This window comes from Cheilinus undulatus, linkage group 9 (genome assembly GCF_018320785.1).
Source record: "Cheilinus undulatus linkage group 9, ASM1832078v1, whole genome shotgun sequence".
Taxonomy (NCBI): Eukaryota; Metazoa; Chordata; class Actinopteri; order Labriformes; family Labridae; genus Cheilinus; species Cheilinus undulatus.
In genome coordinates, this window is record NC_054873.1 from 50,875,192 (window position 1) to 50,888,502 (window position 13,311).

Below are 13,311 nucleotides of genomic sequence, written 5' to 3' on the forward strand. Positions count from 1 at the left end.
AGTTTTCCCTCACTTCCTGGGTCTGTATGGTGGTGGATTAGTGCCGTATGGTGGTGGATTAGTGCCACTCTTAGCCATAAAAACAGTCACGAGGTTCTGCTGATTTTCCTGGAGAAAAGTACGATTATTTTTTTCTGAAATTTAAGAGACAAAACTACAAATTTAAGGGTGTAATTGTGTCGTTTTCATCTGAGTAGCTCCGGTTTGCAGAGCTAATGATGCTAATGCTAACATGTTTCTTTATTGATCAGTCCCAGTGAAGAGGACTGCTGGATCAGGCAGGACCTGCTTCATCTGGTCTGGTTTTCCTTCACTCAGACTGTTTTTGACTCGTTAATCTCAGTTTCTCTACGTTTTGGATCTCATGAATGTATGACTTTTTAAACTCCAAGTTTAAAAAGTCATACATACATACTCCGAGTTTGGGTTGTAGTAAAATTATTATATCAGAAATATCCATGTTTTTCTCTTAAAGATCCTCTCCATTATTAAAACATTATTATTATTTCAGTTTGTAGAGGGGCTCTGATCTACAGCTGATTAAGATGGACTCACTTTATAAAATTAAGTCCTTTCTCTCGTCTTACAGAATGTAATTGTTCCCTTTAAGCCACTTCCTAAAAAGCTTTTAAACTAGGGCTGTCAAACAACTAATCTTTAACTTGCAATTAATCGCTTTATCACCATAGTTAACCAGAATTAATCGCTCTGCTTTCATGTGTAAGATTCCTCTATTTTTCATCCACTTTGGTAATGTTTGATTAATTGATCCCTCAGTGTTGGTTAGAGTAGTGGTTCTCAACTTTGGGGTCGAGACCCCCTTGGGGGTCGCGACACACTGAGAGGGGGTCTCCAGATGACCTAGAAAAACTAAGAATATTTTTTAAAATTACACTGTTGCCACTTTACACTAATATTGTCAAATTTTTATCCCTTTTTCTAAATTTTTCCCACCAACTTTAACACATTTTACCATTTAACACCTATTTTTGTCTGTTTTAAACTCTTTCCACCACTTTTTTCTGTTTTTGCCACTTCTAAACCGATAATTGCCACTTAAGCTTAACGCTGCCTCTACTGACCCATTATTGCTACTATTAACCCCTTAAAACCACCTTTTAAACCGAATTTTTGCCATTTTAACCCCATTTCACCATTTAATATGCCATTTTTGGTAGTTTAGCCAATTCTGCCAGTATCTGCCTATTTTTTCTTTCTCAGTTAACCCATTTTTGCCAATTTAAAGCAATTTCATCCACATTTTAACTCCTTTTTACCACTTTTTATGCCCATTTTTGCCACTTTAACCCATTTTTGCCTTTTTTCCATCTTTATCTAATTTTTGCCACTTCTAAACCATTTCTGCTACTTTTAAATCCAACTTCACCACCTTTTCCACCATTTTTTCCCTTTTTAACCCATTGTAGCAATTTTTAAACCCTTTTAAATATAAAATATGGATGTAACAGCTTCACTTCACCTTGGACCATGGTTTTGCTGACCTCCATGGACCCCCAGTTTGGCTGGGTCCCAGAAAGCTCTCCCATTTTTATCCCCCCTATTGGTTGGCCTTGTCTCCTCATGACTATTCTTGAATATTCATGGCTGTGTTCAGCTAACTTCAGGTACAGCGGGGGTCCTCGGTCTCTGGCACCTTTATTTTGTGGGTTGTGGGCTGAAAAGGTTGAGGACCACTGGGTTAGAGAGTCAGATGGAGTCAAACAGATTTATGTTGACTTTAAGGCCACGTGCTCAACGATCATCAAATCTTAGAGGATTCTTAAAACAGGGGGGACCACAGACCTGAGGACAACTTCAAACAATCTTTCCTCTTAAATCCTCTGAGCTGTCTGTGAGTTTAAAAGAAATGAGACATGAAGGAGCAAAGCTGACCATATTTTAGGAGCCTGATTATGGTGCATTAAGAGATGAAATGGTATGAGATTCATCTGATCAAATTCACGTATGTGTCCCTTTTAGATTTGTGTTAACGCTGACAGCCCTACTTTAAAACCAAACCCCATGGATCTAAGCGACCTCAGCTCCCTCCCTGTCCGTCCAGTCTCAGCTTGTTAGCCTCGGGGGTGTCCTACCTCCTCTTAACCCCCCTGACGCTGCCCGCTACAGAGATAGAGAGCTGTTCGTTTGCATGTAAAGTTATAAAAATATGAGCTAAAGGAACAACCCTCATCGCTGAGGCAGGCGGCCACCAGGGGGGCGATTACGAAGATCATGTCACACAGATCTGGCTGGCCCAGGCGGGGGGCTTGCTATCGTAGGGGACCGGATTTCTGGCGTTGGATGAAGACGCTGCCTCCTGCTGCGCCTCCTCTCCTTCATCCCTCTCTCCCTGCTCGCTCGCCCCACCTGTCCACGAGGGAAGCTCCAGACCCGGCTGTGAGGAGAACGGTTTCTTCAGGACTGTGAGGACCCGCTGGACCTGCAGAGAGAGAGAGAGACGGTAAAATAAAGTTTTACAGCACAGCCGAAGGGATAAAGATGGGAGGACTGGGGAATCTGAAGACTTTAGTGGACGAGGCCCAGTGAGAGGTGAGCGAGCGTCCAAAGCATCACCTCAGAGAAGTCTCCGCTCTCTGCAGCCTCGATGGCGTTCTGGGCGATGTAGTTCCTGAGCACCACCCGAGGGTTGGTGCCGTCCATCACCCTCACCCTCTCCTCCTGCACTGCCTGAACATCGCAGGCTCCTTCCAGCTCCTGAGACAGACGCGTCCTGCCACACAGAGAAGAGAATAAGAAGAACAGGACAGCAGCTCTCTCTCTACCGCTGTACTTTAACATTCTGGTATCATGGCGCCTCTATGATATGGCGAGGATGCAGAGCTGAAAACAGAAGATCTCACCGGTATCGTCTGATCCAGCGGCTCCACTCCTCGGCGTGTTTGGCGCCCAGCTCCTCCTGGTTCGTCTCCATCAGGTCTCTGAGTCTGCTCAGTTTGTCTAACTGCCTCGCTATCGTGGCCCGGTCTGAGATCATCTGGAACAGCGTTGGGTTGCTCTGAGCCATCGACAGCAGCATGGCCAACTCCCTGTGGGAGCAAAAATCACAGAGGGAACGTTAGGAGGCTGAGACAAGCCGGGTTTTTACTAGTCCTTATGGAAAAGAAGAAAAAAGGCTCTGCTTCTCAGATGACATCACTACAAACTACAGATTAGTTTGTTTTTGTTCTAATCCTTCTACATCTCTTCCACTCTGGCTCTACTAGTGAAGGTTCAGAAGAAAGTCTGTGTGTTTGTGCTGCTCTCACCGTGGATCCATGCTGGGTTTGTTGGCAGCTTTGAGCTCCTCTAAGGAGGCACACTGCTGCAGCAGCAGCTCTGTAGCCTTCTTCACTTCCCTTTCTTCCTCTTCGTCACCACCGTCGCCCTCTGTGGAGCAGGAGATCTGACTCAGGCTGCGGAAAGTGTTGGTGAAGTCGGCACCTGCGGGAGAAGTCACAGTAACGGGTCAGTTTCCTCCAGTCATGAGTCTGACTGATGACACCGCGGCAGGATCAAAACACATTATCAAATCACAGAGATTCAACCACCAGTCTTGTTCACAGCTTTCAGTCAGCCGCCATAACCCATCACCACGACACACAACCATGAAAACGGTCTGAAGTACTCCAGCCGTGGTCAAACAGGCGGACGAAAATCATACCTCAAATAAAACCAGGACGTCCCAAAGTCAACAGTCATGGCCTGAATATTTCCTGCTGTGTTCATCTCCACCTCACGCCACTTTATATGTCAACAAGAAAACCAGCTGGAAGAAGACGGGTAAAGATGGAGCAGGGCCGCCCATAAGGGGGATAAAGGGTGGAGCTTACCAGGACTCAGCTACATGGGAGGCCATGAAGTTCAGCAAAATCCTGGTCCATTATAAAGTTAAGCTGTGATAACCTTTTTTTTTAATCTAATCTGAATAATAACCACTCTTAACAAGGCAGCAAACTATGAATTTTATTTATTTTTCCTGTAGTAAAACCTTTTTAAAATGAAAACCTCCGTCTTTAAACAGAATTACCTTTCACCGATAATGCTAACAGTGTGGATAGGCTCACTGGACTAGACCTTTAGGAAAGGAATGTTAGACTTCAGAGCTGAGCCAGGATGGCACAAACATCACAGCAGAAAAAAAAAAGATACAACTATAAGGTGGAAATATTAAATCATTGCAAAAAATGGGTAGAAGTGGGTTAAAAAGTAGCTTCAATTGGTTAGATAAAGCCACAAAGGAGTAGTGGCAAAAATGCAAAAAAAGGGTGTAAAAATGGTAAAAAGGTGTTAAAGCACGGCAAAAATTGGCCAAAATAGGAAAAAGTTGGCAGAAATTGGTTAAAAATGGCAAAGATTGACAAAATAAGCAAAATGGGTCCCAAAAATGTTGAAATAGCCATCTATAGAAGTGATAGGGTGTTAAGAAGTGGCAAACATGGATTAAATAAGGCCAAAAAGGAGCAGTTACAAAAATGGGTTGAAATAAAAATTAATGGGTGTTAAAAAATGGGCAAAAGTAGGCAAAATGAGTCCCAAAGATGTTCCAAAAAATGACCATCTATAGAAGTGAAAAGGTGTTAAACAGTGGCAAACACAGATTAAAATAGGCCTAAAAGGAGAAGTGGCAAAAATGGGTTGAAAAAATGCAAAAAATCAGGTGTAAAAATGATGACAAGGTGTTAAAGCACGGCAAAAATAGGAAAAAATTGGCAGAAATTGGGTTAAAATGGCAAAGATGGGCAAAATAGGCTAAAATGGGTCCCAAAAATGTTGAAAAATGACCATCTATAGAAGTGAAAAGGTGTTTAAAAAGTGGCAAACATGGATTAAATAAGGCCTAAAAGGAGAAGTGGCAAAAATGCGTTGAAAAAAAAATACATAAAAACGGTGCAAAAAGTCATGAAAATGTTAAAAATGTAGACAAAGTAGCAAGTATTGATAAAATTGGGTTAAGTTAGCGAAAAATTGGAAAAATGTGTCACAAAAATCATCAAAAATTTAAAAAAAGGCCAGGTAAATTAGTAAAAGGGGGTTAAAAGAGTTGAAAATAGGTAAAAAGCAGCAAAATTTGGTGGAAAAAGTAGTGAAAATGGGTTAAAGAATGATAGAAATTTGTTAAATGATGCAAAAGTGAGTGGAGAAAAAGCTTTAAGGTGTTAAAAGTGGAAAAAATGTTTAAAATGTGAATAAATGGGTTAAAAATGTCTAAATTTGGAGGAAAGAACAGACAAACACAGACAAAAAAATTAAATGAGGCAAAAATTAGATTAAAATGCATCACTATAATGCAAATATTGGAAGAATGCTTAAAGGTGGCAAAATTTGGTGGAAATTTATTGGAAAATGTGGTAAAAAAAAAAAAAAGATTACAGAATGGCAAAAATGGATTCAATGAGGCCTAAAATACAATTTATGGTAAAAATGGGTGGAAAAATGCATAAAAGTGTTAAAAAGATGAAAAAAAGTTGTGAAAATGTGTTAAAAAGTAACAAAACTTGGTTAAATGTTTTAGAAACTGGTTAAAATTGTGTCAAAAGTGGACGGGAGGGTGAAAGGGGGTTTAAAGGGACAAAAATAAAGGATCTGAACTTCAGAAGCCAATAATAACTTCATACATGTTTCAGACTGAGGGAACTGTTAGCCAGGATGCTAGCACTAATGCTACTGATCCAGCACACTTTGTCACCTGTGTAGTTCATGTGGGACAGAACCACCTGACTGTAGTCCCACCTGTGTTGTGCATGGTCCTCAGCAGCTCCGTGACCAGGATCTCGTCCTCAGGCTCCTCCTTCTTCAGCAGGCCCAGCTTCCTCCTCATGTTCTGCATGTAGAAGCCGTTGTAAAGGCCCATGTACTCGTCTATCACCGCCTCGGCTCGGTCGGCCGGCAGCTCTGGAGCCAGGGCCTCGGCCAGCTTCACCAGGTTCCACCTGCAGACGGCTGGCTGGGCCTGGTATGAGTACCGGCCCGAGTTATCGGAGGCGTTGCAGATGAAGTCTGGATCAAACCTGAGAGAAAGACTCACATGATGGTTTCACCAGGATTTAACCTAACCCTTTCCCTAACCCTAACAGAGGATGTTTTAGCTCGCTAATCTCAGTTATGGACCAGATGTAAGCTTTTATTTTAATGCCCACTAGAGGGCGCTAGAGCAGAGGTCTCTGTGCTGCAACAACACCTACTTAGAGTTCACAGAAACCTCCCTGTATCTAAAACGGGAGGGCTCATTAGACTCACAGATAATTCTCATACAGAGTAGTCAGAACATTCAGAGGTGCCGTGTCTCACCTGTCCATGAAGCCGTAGGGACCGTAGTCCAGCGTGAGTCCCAGGATGCTCATGTTGTCCGTGTTCAGGACGCCGTGACAGAAGCCGACACACTGCCACTGAGCCACGAGCCGAGCCGTACGCAGCACCACCTACAGACACGGGGGGGCGACACAAATCTGACATCAGAGAGGTGGAATTCATTCCTAGATAGACCAGGAAAGAGTCAAAGTCTTCCTTTAAGCCTTTAATTCCTGGTTAATGTGTTAATCTGATGCTGAGCAGAGGACACAGAGACGCTGAGGCTCCCGCAGATTAACAGGATTAGACAACACAAATGTTCCTGGACTGAAAAAGTGATCACCTTTACCTGAGCACTAATAAAACCAGGATGATGTGACCTATTTATGAGATAAAACCCAGAGTTTACACAGCAATGATAAATACGTCTGCTCTGGCCTCATAAAGTGTATAATGTCAAAGTTTCTACAATGTAAAAAATCTGTCATGTAAAATAAGTGAGTGCATAAATATTTACCCCTTTAAAGTGACTTAATTCAACAGTTGGTGCTAGCAGTCTCACAGTAAGTGAAAAAGGGATCAGCTGAGTGATTGTAGTATAAAGACACCTGTGTCTGGAAGGTCCAGTCGCTGGTTCATCAGTATTCCTGGCTACCATTACATCATAAAGACAAAAGAACACTCAGAGAAAAGGTTATTGAAAAGTCTAAGTCAGGTGATGTAGACAGAAACATCTCCAAGTCTCTGAACATCCCCCAGAGTTCAGTTAAATCCATCATGAAGAAATGAAGGAATATGTCACATGTGTAAATCTGCCTAGATCAGACCGCCCTCACAAACTGAGTGGGCGTGCAAGAAGGAGACTAGTGAGAGAGGACACCAAGACACCTATGACTCCTCTGAAGGAGCTCCAAGCTTCAGCAGCTGAGATGAATAGTTTTGCTACTTTTACAACAATTCAAGCACAAATTCCCATCCAACCATTTCATACATCGTGACGAGCTGGAGCCTATCCCTGCTGACATCGAGACAACCAGGCATACTCACACCTATGGGCAATTTGGAGCCACCAATTAACCCAACAAGCATGGTTTTTGTCTGCAGGAGGACAGAACAACACATGCATAGACATGCACAAAAAGGCCTGTCCAACAGGGAATCTAACCAGGAACCTTCTTGCTGTGAGACAACAGCGCCACCTGCTGTGCCGCCGTGCAGATATGGTTATCATCAATGCGCTGCTAAAGCACTTTGTAAAACAAGCTAACTAGCTCTGCTGAATGAAGAAAGAGAAGAAAATCAGTGAAATATTCCTGTGTGACACTCCCGATGTCTTGTCATCTCCCTTTTTCGTCGTTCCTCGCTCATTTCCTGCGACACAGGGAAACAGGAACAAGTCGCCTGGGGAAAATCATTGTGCTGCATCGCTTTCACCTGTTAGGATACAGTATTAGTGATCACAGTAATTAAGCTGATTTTGCCTATGATTCTTGCTTGAGTCCCATATATGTGGTTCAACATGCTGTCTTTAAATAATCAGACAACAAGCAAACTCACAAAACTATAACAGACCTTATCAAGATGCTAACAGGACAGGGTAGATTTGATATAGTATAAGTCTAAGTGATATTTAAATTTAGGACTAAAGCAAGGCTTTTTAAGACATTTAGGACCTTAGATTTAAAAAACAAATGTGAGACTTTACAGATGTTTGAAGAGCCCACAGGGACTCTGTAATCAGGCAGAGGAGTGACTCTGATCTGTTTTAGCAAACAAGAGAGAAAATATCAGCATTATGGGAGTCTTAAACCAAAAGAAGTGATGAAAAAGCACCAGTATGTAATTTTAAATATCAGTATAAGTCCTGATTTTTTACAGACGGTGCATCTCTACCACTGCCATGACGTTCATATGTGGACACAAGAGTCCAGAGAGTTCCTCATACGCTCTGACCTCTCTGAAGAAAGCCACGTTCCTCTCCACTCGGTCCGGGTAGTTCTGCTGGATCTCGGGGTAAAACACCTCGATGACATAATCCATCATCTGACCTCTGATCTCGTCCCGTCCGTAGCTCGGACCCTGGCGGCCCGTGAAATCGTCAGCCTGCTTGAAGATCTCGAAAGATCCAAACCTGGGCAGAAAGATCAAAATCAGTGCAAAATAGGTTCTCCAAACCTCAGACCACCATTAAATGATTAACTTACTGCCAGGGCTGCCCACAGAGTTATCTGGGCCCCTGATAAACCCAGAGAATGGGCCCTAATAAACCCAGAGAATGGACCCTGATAAACCCGGAGAACAGACCCTGATAAACCCAGAGAACGGACCCTGATAAACCCTGAGAATGGACCCTGATAAACCCAGAGAATGGACCCTGATACACCCAGGGAACGGACCCTAATAAACCCATAGATTGGACCCTGAACCTGCACTCCCACATTGGCAGCCTTGCTTATCACACCACAGAATAGAGGGGAGCAGTGTTTTATCTTTCGGTCTGATAATTTTAGCAAAACAGGTACGTTGATGTTGGCATAGACTCTACACAGGTAAAAGGTGACATCATGCACTCACCTGAGAAAGGTGGGGGCGATACGGAGGACCACAGAGCACCTCTCATGGCGAGGATTACCGCTGTAGTACACGTCTCGTATCACCTGGCTGTCAGACGTCACAACAGAGCCAGCTCTGGTGGTGGGAATCCCCAGGAAGAACATGACCTCGCTGCAGAGGAACTCCCTGATACTGGAGCGCAGAACCTTACGGCCATCCGCCTGTCTGCACACCAAAGGATTAATTATATAAAAACAGTAAATCATTCATGATGGCAGAGGGACAGGCATGAAAACAGACATCTAAACGGAACTAGAACTACCACCAGGCGTAGAAATGCCTCCATGACCCTGCTGGCCATTGCTGGTGTTCTCCTGCATGTCCCTTCGTTGTTATGTTAGTCTAGAGCAATACAAACAGACTCTAGTTATTTTCTCATGCAAGAAAGCGGTTTGTCTTTTGAGAGGCTACAATATGGTGCAAGGTTACTGCAACCTTGTATGATGTAATATGTGAGTGACTTCTGATCTCCAAAATGTAACCAGTTAATCCTAAAGGCAAAGTTTACATTTGTGCAAAGTTTGAAGAAAATCCCTGACAACAGAGATACAGTGCTCATAAGAATGGTCTGAATGTACAGACAGACGACTGAGAGCAGGAAGTCTCTGGTCCTGGCTATCGCTGATGTGGAGGCATTTAATCCCTAAAACCTCTGGCACTCCTCAAACAAACTCAGATGATCTGCAAGGTTTACAAAAAGGCAGAGAATTTCCACCTCTGATTTAGAATAGTAGGAACAAAATGCTGAGTCACACTGGTCTGATGTAACCTAAAGACACTTTACCTCACTTACAGAAAACTGCACTGGATGTGACACACTCATACATCAATACTGATGTGAAGTCATAACACTAACATTAACACAAAAAATAACCTACAGAGAGAATAAAACACAATTAAAGAGTAAATTGGTGTTTGAACTGACATGCAGACAGGGTTGTAAATATCTGTCTATATCAGCTGTAAAAATCAGTCTATATCAGCTGTAAATATCTGTCTATATCAGCTGTAAATATCAGTCTATATCAGCTGTAAATATCAGTCTATATCAGCTGTAAATATCAGTCTATATCAGCTGTAAATATCAGTCTATATCAGCTGTAAATGTCAGTCTATATCAGCTGTAAATATCAGTCTATATCAGCTGTAAATATCAGTCTATATCAGCTGTAAATATCAGTCTATATCAGCTGTAAATATCAGTCTATATCAGCTGTAAATATCAGTCTATATCAGCTGTAAAAATCAGTCTATATCAGCTGTAAATATCAGTCTATATCAGCTGTAAATATCAGTCTATATCAGCTGTAAATATCAGTCTATATCAGCTGTAAATATCAGTCTATATCAGCTGTAAATATCAGTCTATATCAGCTGTAAATGTCAGTCTATATCAGCTGTAAATATCAGTCTATATCAGCTGTAAATGTCAGTCTATATCAGCTGTAAATATCAGTCTATATCAGCTGTAAATATCAGTCTGTATCAGCTGTAAATATCAGTCTATATCAGCTGTAAATATCAGTCTATATCAGCTGTAAATATCAGTCTATATCAGCTGTAAATATCAGTCTATATCAGCTGTAAATATCTGTCTATATCAGCTGTTAATATCAGTTTATATGTGGTCTAAAAGCAGAATAATGTATTTTCATCATGTACATAGAGAAGAAGATACTAGGAATCTCTAACCAGGCTGTTTAATAAAGGCCCTCCTTTATCCTGAAGAACAACCCAGTATAAGATGTTGGATGTAATGTTGGGTGTATTGTTGGATGTAATGTTGGATGTTTTGTTGGATGTAATGCTTGATGCAATGTTGGATGTAATGTTGGATGTATTGTTGGATGTATTGTTGGATGTATTGTTGGATGCATTGTTGGATGTAATGCTGGATGCATTGTTGGATGTATTGTTGGATGTAATGTTGGATGTAATGCTGGATGCATTGTTGGATGTATTGTTGGATGTAATGCTGGATGCATTGTTGGATGCATTGTTGGATGTAATGTTGGATGTTTTGTTGGATGTAATGCTTGAGGCAATGTTGGATGTAATGTTGGATGTATTGTTGGATGTAATGTTGGATGTATTGTTGGATGTAATGCTGGATGCAATGTTGGATGTTTTGTTGGGTGTAATGCTGGATGCATTGTTGGATGTATTGTTGGATGTATTGTTGGATGCATTGTTGGATGTTTTGTTGGATGTAATGCTGGATGCATTGTTGGATGTATTGTTGGATGCATTGTTGGATGTAATGTTGGATGTAATGCTGGATGCATTGTTGGATGTATTGTTGGATGTATTGTTGGATGTAATGCTGGATGTATTGTTGGATGCATTGTTGGATGTAATGCTGGATGCATTGTTGGATGTTTTGTTGGGTGTAATGCTGAGTCACTGTCTTGTGTTTCTGACCATCATGAGGTTAAAAGGTCAATCCCAGGTCAGAGTCAGGAGGAGGGGGAGCTCTGATCCTCTATTTTCTTCTTCTGATGTTATTAAAAGTGTGGTGAGAAACAAATATATAAAAATATATGAAAACATTAACAGTGGAAGATAAATGACTGATTATCAACAGTCCCAGAACACGAACCGCGTCTAAACTCTACTAAAAGGAGTAAATGTTTGAGTCCAGAGGCCCCCCTTTGGTACCTGGAGTAAGGAGTCAGTCCGGCTCCTTTCACCTGGATCTCCCAGCGGCCGCTCGGGTTTTCTCGGAGCAGTTCGGAATCCTGTTCGGGTGGGACCTTCAGCTCTCCCAGGTAGCAGGCGGCTCCGTCCCCGAGCTGCCCGGCGAACTGTCCGAACTGATGGCCGCAGTAGCAGTGGGCGGCGGGCTCGGACCCAGGCATGACTCTGGACCCGCTGAGGTACTCCGGACCCAGCGGGTCCTCCATCACCTCCTCCCCGCTGAGCCCGAGCAGAGCCAGGGCTTGATCGGACACCGCGACGAACCGAGGCCGTGTCAAAGGCTGAGGCTTCACCCGGGAGAAACACGCCCCTTTAACCTGCCGAACCCCGGGATCCTCTGACGGGTCCATGGGGAGTCTCCTCAGGGCCAGGTTATCGAAGTCCAGCCTCTCCAGGGGAGACCGACTCACCACCGAGCCCATCTCATCCATTCTAGCCGAAAACAGCAGTCTGAAAGCGGACACACCGGGCAGGAAGATCCGAGAGCGACCTAACCGAGGAGCTAGATACGCCATCCAAACATGGGCGCCATCTGAGAGCTGTAGACTGGATCAGGAACTCAGAGATCCCCTAATCATGCTTTCATAATCCTGCTGCCACAGCGGATGTTTGTGAGGCACACTGTGTTACATTATTATTAGTCCGTCCGGAAACAAACTGACAGCCGGAACAATTGTGGCGGAAACTCTGATGATGAATATCCGTCGGCTTTGAGAGCCCTGAGGAAAGGTCGAAAACCTCATAAATATCTATTTAACACATTTATCTAATTATTGACGTAAAAATAAACAAAATGATGTCATCAGGTTACCGCCCCATGACATCATCTCCTCCTGGCCAAGGCTACATTCACTGAAGGTGAATGAAGAGAAAGTATTTCCAAAACAGGGTTAATAACTTTGTTACCAAAACCAAATAAGAATCTAATGAAACTCGACAACTGGAGACCAATATCTCTTCTCTGTAATGATTATAAACTAATAGCCATTGTGTATGCAAACAGACTTAAACAAATACTAGGTAAACTGGTGGAAGAGTGTCAGTCAGCGTTCATCAAAGGTAGATACATACATAATAATGTGAGACTGATATTGGACATGTTAGATTACCAGTCCCTTATAGAATCAGAAAGTTTGATTTTATTTATAGACTTTTTTAAAGCCTTTGATTCTATAGAACATACATTTCTAATTCAAACATTGGAAAAATTTGGATTTGGTCAAAAATTTTGTAAGGTTATTAAAATGTTCTATAATGAAATTGTCAGTTATGTTTTGCTAAACCCAGGAATGACCCAGAGAATCGAGATTTCTCGTGGAATTAGACAAGGTTGCCCAATTTCCCCAAAACTCTTCATTTTGTGTACACAGCTGTTAGCTTACCTAGTCTTAAATCACCCAGAATTTAAAGGAATTGATATTCTTGGACGTGAATTTAAAATCAGTCAGTTTGCTGATGACACAGTTTTTTCATAAAGGACAAATCTATCATAAAAGGCATTGAACATTATTTCTATTTTCTCCAAAGCTTCAGGCCTAAATTTAAATCTGAAGAAATGTGAACTTCTACCCCTGTATCCCTGTAATGATTCTCAAATAATGTACATTCCTGTCAAAAGGGAGGTGAAATACCTAGGAATAAATTTAACAAATAATGCAGAAAAACTGGTAAAAGACAATATCTCGAGTAAAATAGAGACCATGAATAAGTCCT

The 13,311-nt window shown here is 42.2% G+C and overlaps 1 protein-coding gene across 2 annotated transcripts; it reads right to left on the bottom strand.

Annotated features, from left to right (window-relative positions):
• Positions 1 to 1,337: 1,337 nt before the first annotated feature.
• selenoo1 (selenoprotein O1) lies at positions 1,338 to 12,323 on the bottom strand. Of its 2 annotated transcripts, none has more exons than XM_041795895.1 (9): positions 11,560 to 12,321; positions 8,863 to 9,066; positions 8,242 to 8,419; positions 6,289 to 6,419; positions 5,731 to 6,008; positions 3,267 to 3,441; positions 2,862 to 3,047; positions 2,575 to 2,731; positions 1,338 to 2,440 (listed from the first exon to the last, which is right to left on the bottom strand). In XM_041795895.1, the coding sequence occupies exons 1-9, from the start codon at positions 12,111 to 12,113 to the stop codon at positions 2,222 to 2,224; spliced, it is 2,082 nt and encodes a 693-aa protein (XP_041651829.1). In that variant the 5' UTR covers positions 12,114 to 12,321; the 3' UTR covers positions 1,338 to 2,221. The 2 variants fall into 2 exon arrangements, with proteins under 2 accessions (XP_041651829.1, XP_041651830.1); XM_041795896.1 differs by having other exon boundaries at positions 2,231 to 2,440; positions 11,560 to 12,323.
• Positions 12,324 to 13,311: the final 988 nt, after the last annotated feature.